At 40.4% G+C, this 15,110-nt stretch overlaps 2 protein-coding genes across 2 annotated transcripts; one reads left to right on the forward strand and one right to left on the reverse strand.

Annotated features, from left to right (window-relative positions):
* The first annotated feature begins 6,689 nt into the window (after positions 1–6,689).
* Positions 6,690–7,124, forward strand: LOC138594399 (snaclec VP12 subunit B-like). Its single transcript, XM_069665473.1, has one exon. The coding sequence runs from the start codon at positions 6,690–6,692 to the stop codon at positions 7,122–7,124; it is 435 nt and encodes a 144-aa protein (XP_069521574.1).
* Positions 7,125–8,814: 1,690 nt separating this feature from the next.
* Positions 8,815–13,367, reverse strand: LOC138594901 (N-acetylmuramoyl-L-alanine amidase-like). The gene is made up of 4 exons (XM_069666176.1): positions 13,295–13,367; positions 11,483–12,343; positions 9,812–10,022; positions 8,815–9,118 (listed from the first exon to the last, which is right to left on the reverse strand). Exons 1-4 carry the CDS (start codon positions 13,365–13,367, stop codon positions 8,815–8,817), a joined length of 1,449 nt encoding a protein of 482 aa, XP_069522277.1.
* Between the last annotated feature and the right edge of the window lie 1,743 nt (positions 13,368–15,110).

The raw sequence follows: 15,110 nt of genomic DNA on the forward strand, positions 1-15,110 counted from the left end.
AGTGACTGGCAACCAATCCAGGGTGTACCCTGCACCTCGCCCAATGACAGCTGGGATTGGCTCCAGCCCGCCGCGACCCTGAACAGGATAAGCAGTATAGATAATGGATGGATGTTTTATCGGCCTTTTAGAAATCATCACAGACTTGAAGATTTGTTCCAATAAAGAGACTGTCGTTTTGATGAGTTATGCATTTCTACCAGGTCAGTCTCTTCCTTTGCCTGTCAGTATATATACATATATATATAAACAAACATGGTGAAGATTACACCTGCTGAACAACAAACATGCTGCATGTTAGCATTGTTACTGTGACAGTGTTAGCATTGTTTTCAGGCTGATTTTGTCCTTTTATCTCCTGAAGCTCTGGAACCTGTTTCTACCATCCTTAAAACATGTTCCATGAATGAAGTGAGGACTGATAGCTGACAATGGGTACAGTTTACTAGAAATGCTCTTAACTCTCTCCCACATGACTAATGTGTTCTGTATATCTGTGACAGCACGAGGTCAGAGCACCAAAGGTGAAGTCGTGGCTCTACTTTTACTTTCCATATGCCGTATGCGGACAAACATCAGAGGCCTTTACCCCTCTGTGTTATATAGCCGTGAACTTCTGTAAATCTTTACAGTTTGTACTTCCTAGTTCTGCATCGTGTGCACATCACTGCAGGTACAAAGGACAACAATGAAAATGATGCCTTACATTACTACTTGTTTTTTTTGGCAAGAAGGGACCCTATTTGACCCGAGGATGGACACTCATTGCTAAAGCCTCATATTGTTGTTGTGGTGGCGCTTATCAAACACAAACATGGATACCACATCCGCACAAGTCCATCTTCTTACTGTCATGGTCAGCGTTCATAGAGTAGATGCAGGAAAGAATGAAAACCGACAAATAAAGTCCGAAGCAACAGCTGAGCCCTGTGAGTGACTGGCAACCAATCCAGGGTGTACCCTGCACCTCGCCCAATGACAGCTGGGATTGGCTCCAGCTCGCCGCGACCCTGAACAGGATAAGCAGTATAGATAATGGATGGATGTTTTATCGGCCTTTTAGAAATCATCACAGACTTGAAGATTTGTTTCAATAAAGAGACTGTCGTCGAGTTATTTCTACCAGGTCAGTCTCTGCCTTGGCCTGTGATGCCTTCATACCTTTAGTTTTCAAGAGGATAACAGGACTTTGGACTCTTTTTCAATCTATATCTCTACACTGAAAATATGCAAACATAAAAATTGAGGTTCGGTTTGACGAACACGTGCATATCAGCCTTTCATCATGACTATGCTGTTCTTGCTAATTTTACACACATTTGTACCATTACTATTGTCTTTATAACCGTAAGTATTATCTGTAGTTGATAACAAGAACATATGTTGCTGTTGTTGTTGTTGTTGATCTCTTTGCCTGTCTCTATCCTGCATATCCTTCTATCCTACTTCTCAGCCCGTCCAGTCGAGGCAGATGGCTGTTCAGCATGAGTCTGGTTCTGCTCGAGGTTTCTGCCTGTTGAAGGGACGTTTTTCAGATATTGCTAAGTGCCGCTCATGGTGGATTCATGCTGGGTCTCTCTCTAAATAACATAAAGAGTACGGACTAGACCTGCTCTTTATGTAAAGTGTCGTGAGATAACTTTGGTTGTGATTTTGGCCCTATACATTATTATTAAGAAAAAATAATTTTTCATTTATTAAAAAGATTTCCCTCTCACTCTACCCTCCACCAGCCAGATATTAGCTGTGACATTTTTCTCGTGCTGTCACAGATATACAGAACACATTAGTCATGTGTGAGAGAGTTAAGAGCATTTCTAGTAAACTGTAACCAATGTCAGCTGTCAGTCCTCACTTCAGTGCTGTATTTCTTTAGGAATAAAAACCTACCTTATGATAAACTCATGGAATATGTTTTAAAGCTGGTAGAAACAGGTTTTATATTTATGAAGAGATTAACGGTCTCTGTGGGAACGGTGATGAAATGATGTCATTGCCAATATTCATACCGCTCGGGAATCCAGGCTCAGGCCTCAGGAGATAAAGGGCCAAAATCAGCCTGGACACCATGCTAACACCGTCACAGTGAAAATGCTAACATGCAGCATGGTTTGTTGTTCAGCAGTTATAATGTTCACCATGTTTAGCTACTTACTCAAGCGTGTTAAAACGTAATATGTATTAAGACGAAAACGTGGAACAGCTACCTCTCCCTCATCAGTGAGAATGGGGCAAACCCCAGGAGCCAGACCTAGGAGGGAGGCTTGACGACGAGCGTCTGGTTATCTTTTATCTGTTGCAGTCAGCAAGGCCTATTTCTTTTAAATCAGCTGCTTTCACCTGATTTTCTCCACGTTCTCTTGTGGCAAACCAGCTTAACAAGGACCCCTGCAGGCAAGAGAAAGAAACAGAATGAGGAAGTCATAGTGTAAGCGGAGAGTGTTACAAATACAGCCATCCTCTCTGCTTAAAACACAGAGTGGACAGAGGGACACTGATGTGTTGTAACTCCCTGTAAATAGGGCTGAAGGAGGGATCCAGAGGGAGGAATATTTGTAAAAACTGTCCTTTAATGCACAACTGCTATCATTTAATATTTATTTACTAAAGTTGGAAAAAACTGTTGTATTTAATTAGCAGAGGGAGGTAATATCTCCAGTATGCGTTGGACCACTCTACCTCGCCTCCTGTATCCCACAATGCAAAGTGCTGGAACTTCACAGCGGCAGCTGAAATCACGGACAGCAGCCACAGAAAGGGGCGCTATAGCTGAAGAAGCGACGGTTATTGTTTACTTGTGCCTGGCGTAGCTTACTGCAAAATGAATTTGAAAAGCTCCTCCATACTACATACTACCGCCATACGCAGTATGCAGTACATAGTATTCAGTATGTAGTATATAGTACAGCATTTTGAACATTGTCTCGGTGTCTGTGGCGACATTTGCGGAAAAAAAATCACAAGCGGCGCCCAGTTAGTGACGTGTTTTCCATCACTCAGCAGTGGTTGGACTGTAAGAGAGGGTAGGCGGAGCTAAGCGGCTGCTTTTCCAGTCTCTGCAAGTGTTGCGAGTAAACAGTAATCTACTATGGCTGAACAAACGAAGAAAAGATCGATGACTACAGATACGACTTCAAAAATAAGTGAAAATCCAAAGAAAAAGAAACAAATTGGACGCTCAGATGAAGCAAACAGTCTAAAAAGGAAAGCGAGTAAAATCAAGAGTTCGAACCATGACAAAGGGAGCAAGTCATACACGTCTGGTTAAATTGGGAATTGTGCATTTATAATCATTGTTGCCAGTGGGAGATGCACAAGAGCGCAGTTTGTATCTTTTCGCAAAATTGTGTAATGTCAGCAAAACTTAAACTATAAGTAGGCTATTCATTCTGCAAAGAAATGACCCCTGCCAGTGTTTAATATTTTTTTGACTAATAATACTGCTGCATTATCTCATTAATGTACATGTTTAATTAAGCTCTAAAAGAAGGACAACTTTCTCAGTCCATATCGAAATGGTCCATCCACACATATTTACAACACTTGCATCCAGAGTTGAAGTATGAAGCTGCATAAGGAGGATATGGTTTGATTTCCGGGTCTCTGGGCTACATGGTGAAGCCTACTGTGTTTCACTAATCACCCTGAACCTGTAGATGGAGCTAATGTCAATGTAATGAATAACTCACTGTGCATTCTTAACATGTACAGTTAAAAAAGGGGGCAACATTATAGCCTTTAATGCCGTCCTACAAGTGCATCGTCTTATTTTGTGAGTGAAAAACCCCACAAGTGTTTAACGGCCAAATGAAACCATAAATACTTAATTGTACTGCATTACAAGGTTACACTTTGTGTTGGGTTTACACCTCAGACAAGCAGGTTTCCTGGCTCACCCTCTTTATGAAGGTTTGGCCTGACTATTTGTGTATTTAAGTTTACTCCTGCTTTGCATCTGCTGCATCCTTCCATGGTACGACAAACTCTCCAAAGTAAACAGCCAAGACAGGTCAGGTCATTTAGTGTCAGCTTAGGAAAAGTGGGTCATGTTAGAGCAGAGAATTATGGGAAATTGTTGGGGCTGAGTAGGTAGTCTGGTAGGTTGTTATGAAAGTAAAGTTGGAGCTGTGAAGTGGTGCTGAACATGTAAATGCTGCTTGTGTTTGATTATTGCAAATTAAATGTGTTTGCGTATTGAACCAAGACATTCTGACACATGATCTTATAAACAATCACATCACAAATCATTACTGTCTGACACAACTCATTTGTTGCAGCCAATTTAGACTTGTGTATGTTTGTGTGCGTGAATGTGGGTGTGAGTTCATGATAGGCACTATGGTTGCTATTGGTTACCTGCACCGCTGTGGGCAAAGGTGGTGATTAGTCACATGGAGGCTAGATAGGGGAGACACAGGTGATCAGTCATTAGAAAAATGAGAATCAGGGGAAGCCACACAGTTTTTCAACCGTGTCTGTGTGTGTGTCCAGTAAATGAGTTTTTGGTACAGTCGTTTTACACCTGTCTTTTTGTAGGTGTTATTAATGTTTTGATCTAATAAAGTGTTAAACGCATACGATGGAGGACCTCATTTTTTACACACCAGCATGAGTTGGAAAGGCTTCAAGTTCCCTCAAGCGGCATTTTTTGTGGATCGATTGCCGCTACATCATTAATTGATGAAAACAAATGTTTGTTGCAGTCCTGTTTTTCCATTGGTGTAGTGTTTTATTTCATTATTTATGGATGTGATACCTGAAATGTTTTCAGACATGCAGATGAATCTTCATCAACTGTTGACAAACCTGGTATAAAGGTGTCTTGAAAAACATCCTGTTCATCACAGGCATATCACACGGAAACAAAGAAGAAGAATAGAAATCCACAAATCTCAATACTAAAGTCCTAAAACTGACGAACAATGGCTTTGATATGTATGCCTCTATATTTAGTAAGTATTGACAGTATTATAAAGTAAAATATTATAATAAATAATTTAACAAACCAAAAATAAGAAGCAATGAATGCTGTAAACCAATTGTTTATTGTATTATTGTTTGTTGTTCCATTATATTTCATATTTTGAGGTCAAAAGCTTTGTGGGAACCATTTTAGACTTAACTTACATTTAAAAAATGGCATTAATTACTGTGAGCAAAACTGTAGTACAAGTTAATACATTCATTTTGTAAAAAGTTTTTCTTTCAGGGTCAAGTTACTAAAATTACTGAACAACAAAGATGGGAACCCTAATCCACACAATACTCTATCACTTTAATAGTGTGTCCTTACTGTGCTTTACATTAATAGACCTATCTAAAGCATGTGACTCAGGCGATCATGGCAATTTTTCTCAATAAACTGAGGTCGATTGCAGTAGATCCATGAAATGGTTTTATGACTAACTCTCTGGCAAAACTCTGCCAGTAGTTTCCATTGGTTCCAAGTGAAGTCCTCTTAACATTACTACAGGCGTTCCACAGGGCTCCATTCTTGGTCCTCTTTTACTCAGCTTATTAAAAAAACATTATTATCTTCAAAATTGGATTTATACACAGAAACAAATCATGTTTCTCTTATGCTAGTAGAAATACCTTCGTACAAATATGGGTTATATGGATTATACTGCGTAGAACAGGGGTCTCCAACCTGTAAAATCTGGCTAAACAGGCTAATGGCACCGAACTTTAGCTCAACTAGCGTACAGCATAACTGACCCGACCTGTCGATGGAGGTTGCTGCAACCTTGCTGTGATTGGTTAGGTTCCAACGTTGACAAACTTACCAGAAGCATCACCGTTTTTTTATTGACAGCTGATAGGCCTATCCTATTACTTTGTATAGGAGGGGGTGGGACATCCGTGTATTTGATTGAAATTGAAGTGGGAAGAGGCTTTCAAGGCTCATTTATAGTCGCCGGAGTCTGTGAACCTCAAGGCCACGAGCTACCGGTGACTCACGAGCTACTTGTCGGAGACCTCTGGTATAGAGCTTCATCCCAGGCGATACATTTCTCACTCACTGTGGCATTTTAAGACTAAGAGCAGGGAGTTGCACAATTGCATTGGTGAAAAAGAACAAAGAAGTCTGTAAATTGTCTGTATGAAATAATGGTTACAGTTTACAAATAGGCCTACATACAACTCAGTTTCTGAACTGCTGATATTTTGCCATACAAATAATTGTTTTATGTATTGCTGTGATTTGTTAGTCTGTCACGATAAACAAAGCAGCATCATCTTTTAATCTCCATCAGTTGAAGATTTGTTTTCTACACCCATTATTTGAATAGTTTGAGAAGACGTCTAAGATGATGTTTAAATGTATGCAAACACTTCTCATTCTGTCTAAAGCTCAGTCCGAGACAAAGCAACACCACACTCTCGTTCCTTCCAGAAAAGACCAGGCCAGGATGGAGATAATTCTCTTCAAAGTGCTCATCCTTATTAGTGTGAGCAGTTTGTCTGCAAAACATGTTCTTATCAGGTCACACAAGTCCTGGCGAAGCGCTCAGGCATATTGCAGGGACCTACACACTGATCTGTCTCCCCTCACCAACAAGTTGGAGGAGGAGGTGTTCAGAAGGCATTGTTGGAGTAAGTTGGACATCAGAGGTTGGATCGGCCTCTACCGGGATCCCAGCAGCCCCAGTGGATGGAAGTGGTCAGGAGGAGCAGATGCTACCGATATGGAGGCTTATCAAGACTACTCATTCGTCTATTGGGCCAAAGATGCATGGTATTTTACGACTTCGCACGATTACCTCTTCTTTTTCTGCTTTCACCTAATTGTGGATGATGTGCAGAAGACCTGGGAGGAGGCTCTGCAGCACTGCAGAGAGACTCACACTGACCTCACCAGCCTGCACTCTGAGACCGAGAAGCTTCTGGCCCTGACCGAGATCCAGCACGACCACATCACTGAGCGGGTGTGGATCGGCCTGCGTTACCTGGTAGACAGCTGGCTGTGGGTGGACGGTGACACTGTGGTGTATGAGGCCTGGCCCCAAGGAGGAGATCAGGACTTCCAGTGTCCGATACGGAAACGCTGCGGAGCTTTAACCAAAGAGGGACAGTGGGAGAACTGGGACTGCGAGGAAAAACTCAACTTCATCTGCTATTAAATCTTACTCATGTTATTCAAGTTTTAAAACATCATTGTTGCTTGAAAGGTAAAATGTTTCATTGTGTTTAAAATGCTAAGTCTAAATGTTGTTCACATCTTTTTACGGGACGCCTTAAGATGTCTGTTTTCGGTCAAGACAGGTTTTTATTTTGCTTTATCTTGTTTGTGTTTCTTTGTAAGGTTTCTGTTGAGCCAAAAAATTGGTCTCAAATTCTTCAACCTTATTGTATGATATATTATTTGAAAAATAGCAAACTGTTCAAAATTTGTGAGGATATTCAAATTAGGCTCAACCCCATTTCTTCAATTATTAACTTTCTTTAGTGTTGAAGCTTTTCTTTGGATGACTAAATCTGCTAGAAACTGTTGAGCTGCTTCATTCCATATATTATTATTCATTGTACTGGGTTGAAATGGCTGCATGCATGCTCTGTTTGATGGTTAACATTATCATTTGTCAATAAGATTTGTTGATTATTGTGTAATTGTCTCTAAATAAATATAAATCATCAATAAAGAAAATGTGACCTTATCTTAATTTCAAGTATTAAAAAAAGTCAAACTAGGTGTTTAAAAATGGTAAATGATCAATAGAGTCCACTTATATAGCGCCCTTTTAGTCTTCAGATGGCAGAGGCTGCTATGCAAAGTGTCAATCTCCAGACAGGATGTAGTCATTCACGCACAGTCACACACTGATGGCTGCACCTTCAGGCGCTATTTAGGATTCAGTGTCTTGGCCAAGGACACTTTGACATGTAAAGTGCAACAGCTGGAGATTCAACCGGCAACCTTTGGATCACTGAGCCACAGCTGCCCCCAAAAAAACAAAGGTCAATTTATTGAGATTTAAAACCAGGCAGGCACTTTTTCAGATTTATGTCTGAGAAAATATAATAAAGTCACAACAACACAGAATCAACAATTAACGGAATGGTGTGGTGATATTAAAACTCGTTCATCTTTTGAAGTTTTCAAAATATCTTTCTTTCTGTAAAAGTAAAATGTTTTAAATGTTAAATGTTATTCATCTCTTTATAAGGGGTGCTCTGAAATGTCTGGTTTATGCAAATACTTTCTGGAAAATGTCCTGAAATTATCCTGAAAGTTCATGTGTTTTTCAGACCCAGGAAGACCCTCATATAGATGCCGATTTTCTCTTTTCCCGTTGCCAGTGAAATATCCTGCTTACGGTCTCTTTTCTGCTGTGTCACAGTCTGACAACGAGAGGACAAGGAGTCGTAGAAGTTACCGACGGAGCATAGCATCGCGCCAGAAAGGGAAAATTAGGGTGTCGATACAGGTTTTGTGTTGCGATCAATGTTCAGTGTTTATTGTTTATTGGCCTCCCAAACTCGTGGAATGATATTAAGATATTAAGTGAAACATTTTACCTGGACACATATGAGAAAAATTCACAGTCTGGAGTCTTGTTGGAACTATTGTTTTAAATCTCAGTTTCATTGACTTGGACTTGGAAAAAGCAAAAAACAATGATTCGGTGAGATCCTAAACTAGCACATGAAAGCGCTAAACTACTCAAGAGTCTGGAATTACTTTCATGGAAGAAGTTTAAATGATTCAAAACTATTTCAAAACGTAAGAAAAATTAAAAGCCAACAGTGGCACTAAAAATACCCTGAAGATCTGTTATGATTAAGAATGCCAAGCATGTGGTGAGGGTCTGGTCATTCCCTGAAGTGTTCCCAGCTTCTAAGTTCTGAAAACAAAGCGTCTCCGGGGCAGGTGGTGTAGTTCACCACCTGTCTGTGGCCCTCGATAGTGAAGTTGGCAGCCAGTCTTCCTCCATCTACTGCACACCGGACAAGACGATGACGCACTAAGTCCATGGCGTGGCGAGACGGCAGAGTGGCAGTGTAGTTCCCAATGATTGATACGCCATACCCCATAGAATTGCGCCCCCTGGTGTGTGTACCGAGGAGGTTCCAACCGTTGCCTTCATAGACGTAGCCGTCAGAGCCCACCACAAAGCTGAGGGAGCAAATATAATGCAGGATATGATTAATGAATGTTTACTTTACATTTATGTGCAAAACTGGAGGGGCACAAACAGTGCATGATATTCAGAATGAATGCACAAAGAGCACATACACAAATACACCCACCAACATAAAAAGGATATAAATGTTAAAAGGAATAGTTAAAATGTATGGGAGATGGGCATGTTCGCTTATTTTCTGTGAGTTAAATAAGATACTACACTCATATCTGTGCGATAATTATGGCTTGTGGGACAGCAGGAGATTAGCGTAGCTTAGTATTGAGACTGAAATAAGGGGCAAACAGCGAGCCTAGCTGCAAAACAAATCCGGCACCTCTAATGCTCACTATTTGAAACATCATATGCCATACTTTTACTGAGTACAGAACAAAAACTGTTGTTTAAAAGGGACTAAACGCAACATTAGTCTCAACATTACTGAGACACAGAACTATTTGTCAAATCAATTAGTTATCATTTATATTTATCTTGTTTGAATGCAAAAGATACAACATGTTATTTAGGGACTTTATTGATTCTTGAAGGAATATTTTTAAACTTTGGACTCAGTGTTTATGCTAAGCTAGGCTAATCTTCTCCTGTCTTAAAGCACATACATGAATCTTGATAAATAAACATGTATTTAATGTACGTCTATTATTATTATTTTAGCGATTGGTTACCTGTATCCTATATCGCTCCACCCGCGATCCTCCTGGTGGAATCGCTGCATGGACCTCATGTCGCGAGAGCAGCTCGGGAAAGATAAACACGGTGAGGACGGCTCATAGGTGTGATGAATATAGAGAAAGTTAAGGGGAAGAGACAGTGGGATAGGTGTGCTCCGGGGGTCTTTTGCCCCCCACTGACAACGAGGGATGATTTGAGGGCAGTCTGAGGGGGGAAGAGGAGAGAAACAAGGGTTTGGATACTAAAGCCACAACAGGTTTTTCTATGACGCACCCAAAAGCTTAGATTCAACACTTAAATATATTTAGCTTTCATTAAGACCAAATGTTTGCACATGTAGGCTGATAAGTGACAAGACATTACAGATGTCAATGGCGGATCATGGAGCATATTGGACCTCCACTGACGCGACTCTCTGTCTATACGGCTCTGGATACTTTGTTCGGGGGCTGCTCCTCCGCTGCTTGTCTGCTATCCTCACCTACGTCCGCAGCGCGCACCTGCTTTTAAACACGTTGCCATGGGCCTCATGAGGATGGTCCTCGTAACACATTGCCCACAAAAGAGCGCATTGATCTGATGCGGTCAGCCACATACTAGGTTTTGACCTAGTCTTGTTATACTGTAAAATGTGACTTTTAAATTTTTTAAAAACTTTTAAATTTCTATTAAAAATAATAACTAATACCTGCATTGTTTGTTTTTACCACTAAGGGGCAGCAAAACAAACTCTAAACTTAACTCTCGCTGGCTACAAACAGGGGCCATGCTGACTGCCATTTACTGCAGGTAATGCACTGTGTATTTATAAGCACCTCATACCACTCCACTATAAAAAAGCGTTTAAGGCCATGGTTCTCAACTGGTGGGTTTGGACCCAAAAGTGGGTCGCAGAGCTGCTTTCAGTGGGTCACGGATATGTGCTTGAAAAAAAATAAAAGTTGTGGCAAAAGTCTATGCTGCGCTTTTACTTCTGCGTGCAGCAGTAGTGTAATTTATTCACACTCCATGTATCCACTGATTGGGTTATCCCAAATACAGTTACATTTACATTCTTGAAACTTGATGAGCCCAACAGTATTGGCATTTATATTGCACTTTTTTTTAGTTTATCACTGTTGAAAAAGGTCGGCTAATTGAATGACCTGTAGAGGGATTTTACTACCTGCTGATCATTTTGGGCGACTATGATACTGTTGTGTTTTGTGAAGCTGACATACTGCGATGTTTCGTTTCGTCTCAGCTCCAAACTGCACCATTTTTTATTAAATAAATTTGAGAGATTGAAACATGTCCGTAATTTGGGTCGTGCTTTGTCTTTAAGGAGGTGATGGTGGGTCCTGAGGCGTGACCAGTTGAGAACCACTGCTTTAAGGGATCCCTGTGTGTTTGATGTATCTAAGTAAGAAGAATAAAAGTAAGACAAATTATGAGCACTGATTGATTTATTGATTTGTTATCAGACTTTTTTACTTTCTCAAAGTTCACTATTGTATCAAGCTCTAAAATCTTTTATTTGGATATTTGTCACACAGTGATAACACAGACCTGCATGATGTTCTTTAACTATCACAAGATAGCCTTTGTGCTTCAGCTGCTTCAATCACTTTACTAATTTATTATTATGGACAAAGAAAGCCATTGCCCTTGCTCCCGATACTTACCCCAGTACTTGTGCACAAATGCTTGCAATCCATCCGTCACTGCCTTCCCCACCCCAGTGTCCAGGGAAATCCATTGCGTGTTCTCCAACTTCCAGACTAATGCTAGTGTCTCCATCACCTGGCTGTGAAGATCCAGTGGCTCCAAAATAGATCTAGAGATCTCCCTTCGCCTCGGGCTGACATGGCCGGTGACAGCATCGAGACCCTGCCCCTCTTTCAGGCTGAAACTATAGTATCCTTTTAAAATCTCACTGAGGGACTGTGGCTGTTCAGATGCAGAGAGGTTGCCTACGTCAGTGCCCAGTATGGCTCCATCCATGCCTCCATTTATAACAGCATCTGTGGCCAGAGTGGCCGGCCAAGCGAGCTTGAACATCTTAGGACGGTCCACGTTGTCCCAGCACCCGTTAGGCCCCAGGCGAGTAGATGGTGGGAAGTCCTGGAGGCTGAGGAAGGACAGGCCCAGCGTCCGGCCTAAGGTGAGAGGGAAGATCCCTACAGCTGGCATCCCCTCGTTCTTGGCTTTCAGCCCTGATTCGATTCCTAACAGTAAAGGTGCGAGTGCTACTGTGGTGCCATCTGGAGCGAGCACCACCCCTCGTTCCTCTCCCTGAGTCGTCACAATGTGGTGAATGGCCTTGTCGAAAAAGCTAAAGGATGAGACGTTGAGAATGGCAGTCTCCAGGACCTCAGCATCACTTAGATTATAAGAAGAACCCAAGAAATGGATGGTCATCATGTCGTCGTGGCCGGCGGTCCTCCGCAGGGCCCTGACCAGAGCCAGGGCGGACAGACCGGGGTTGGAGTCTTCGACCTGCTGCACGGCTCGGATGAAGCTGTCCATGTTACGCAGGTGGACCCCTGACAACGAGGCAAATAAGAAACAAAAGAAGCGAAGGAAGATCTGAGGGCAAATTGTAGCTCTGTCTGAATGGCATTATAAAACACATGTAACAAGAACTTTAAGCTTGTAGAAAGAAGTAAGAAAAAATAAGAAGTGAAGGGGGAGAATCCTGGTTTGGGATAAAAAAAAATGGCTACCTTCTTAAGATTAGATCATGCTTAAGAAATACATTGCTTCAGGAACGATTGTAATCATGGTTAAAAAAGCATTACCAACTATTTGATTTAGTGAACAAACAGAAATCTACCATGTTAAAGTCCGATATTTTGTTGATCCTTCCACCCACTCTGACCTCTTTCTAACGCAGACTGTATCGCCTTAGGATAATGCCACTCTCTCAAAGTTCCTATGACTGCTTCAGGGCTTTGACACATGATTTTAATTAAATGTCGTGTTTGGGCCATTTGCTGAAATGCCTGATGCTGTCAGTATGTTTGAGTTTCAATGAGACACAACTGTCCCCTTCTCTGAATCCAAAAGACCACCCTCGCATTAGTTTTATTACAGTCCCTTGACCTTGTGTGACCTTCTCTGCTCCGCTTCCTTGACAGCTGATTCTTTCCAGATATTAACGCCTCACTGATGATTGATAGAGAACCTGAATTTTGAACAGCCTATAACAGCACAACTCAGACAGAAGATTAAATTATCTGGCATAATTTTCTCATTTTCAAAACTGGACAAATCTCCATGAAAGTGTTGAATGTTTTTGTCTCATTGATATATAGGTTATATTGTAATGCAATAAATAGAGTAGCATTCTGAAAACCTCCACTTTGGTAAATTAAACACAACATGACATTGTCTGTAAGGTAATATCCCTTATCAGTAAAAACAAACTGTGTTGCAAAAAGAAGAATTTATTTCATAAAGCACATATGTTGTATATATTTAATAACTGATCTTACCTGCCGGCCTGCTGTGAACAGCAAATAAGAAGGAAAAAGCCAGAACAAAAAACGACAGTCCACATAAAGTCATGTTGCATCTCCTGGTTTTCACCTCTAAAAAAGTCACTTTCTCTTCAGCTGGAAAAAAACAAATCAGGATTTCTCCAAACTAAAAGAACAAGAGACCATTTAGGAAGTTATATATGCAGGTATTTAAACAAACTGTTCCCCACAACTTCTGAGGTTAGTTGTGTAAGTGTATTTGTGTGTTTGTGCTGGACTGTGAGGGAAGAGTACTCTTTGTACACTGATGGCCCAAATATTGATTGAGCCTACAGTGTTACATAAGCAAAACTAAGTCAGGGCGCCATTCTAAGGTTTGTTAACAGGTTACTAATACATGCTCTTTTTAATAATACTGTGATGAGTCGCTCTTTCCCCATATGTTATTTGTACAGCTTCCTTTGCATCAACAGTATGTCATTCAACAAACACAAAAGCAGATTTTTGGTTAATAATTGACCCTCCCATGTGATGTGTGCATCGGTGGTCTTCTCACCGCAGTCAGGAAACATTTGAGTCACTAATGATCACGTAAACTGTCACCTAGAGGAGCTTTTAATGCAGAGAGGTTGTAGAATATAAGAACTGCCCTCATTTGGTCATTTAAAGTTGTTAAACCATTAAGGCCAGCATCGTACTATCACCAAAAGACATACACGGTCAAAATAATTTGTTCCAAACATTAACATATTATTAATAATATAAATATGTATATTTAAATGCAAGATTATTTGTATTTGTATGCACCAATAACGGTTAACCAATATAGAAATAACAAATAGAATTTTGTTATATCACATGTGCTGTAGTATCATTTGAAGTGTGTTTACAGTCTGAGTAGTATTGACCAATCCGGCATCAGCATGCTTTGGATGCTTGCTGGAAAAACAGTCCATGTGAAGCAAAAGAGGCAGAAAGAAATCTGTCATGCGCGGTCATCTGGTGACGATTAAGCTTATTATTTATCTCTAAAACAGATATCTGCACACACAGTGCAACTCGTTCCCGTACTTTGTATCTCAACTTCAACTTACTCTCGCTTCTTAAGTGCCTAGTCAAACCGTAAATAATGCAGCGAACGGAAAACGAAGTCCATCTTCTAACCGCTGGCTTGACCGGCAGCCTGAAAAGTCGGCCTTCGATCCCAGATGCTTTGGCTACATCAGACAGACAGAATAGCTGATGGGTTCTGACATTGGAATAAGATTATTTTCTTATAGCTTGTATGTAATAGGTTGTTCTATTATGAGGGTTAGAACAAATTAAGATTTTCTGTGATATACTGCATGTGAAATATTATAATATATATATTATACGAAGTTACAAAGACAAAACAATGGCTACATTTTTGTAACATGAAGCTAGGCAAATATATTGAAGCCCATCTCTGCCACACAGAAATGCAGGTTTTGCTAATGGAAATATGGTACGATAAACATAGCAATATTCACGTTTAATCAAAATCATGAGATGTTGATTTGGGAATTTAACTGACAAAATTATGAAATAGCCCAAACTAGCCTATTCATGTCAGAACCATGAGAGGGTAAGTGAAGTGAAGCGGCTTGCTATGTTATATTTGACAAAGTCCATGCAAAGAGAAAACTGTTGACTTTTTAAAGTTTTTAAAGTACATTTTGACTTACTTAAAACTTTATAATAATTCAACATTTTAACGTTTTATTTTTAACTTAATATTAAGTTAAAATAATGTATTAAAAATACTGTATTAAAAAGGTATAAAAGCTACCAGTGTTGTATGTATGTTAAG

Source organism: Semicossyphus pulcher, unplaced genomic scaffold, assembly GCF_022749685.1.
Source record: "Semicossyphus pulcher isolate SPU_LCO1_2020_fin unplaced genomic scaffold, fSemPul1.0.p SCAF_17, whole genome shotgun sequence".
In the NCBI taxonomy this organism is placed as follows: Eukaryota; Metazoa; Chordata; class Actinopteri; order Labriformes; family Labridae; genus Semicossyphus; species Semicossyphus pulcher.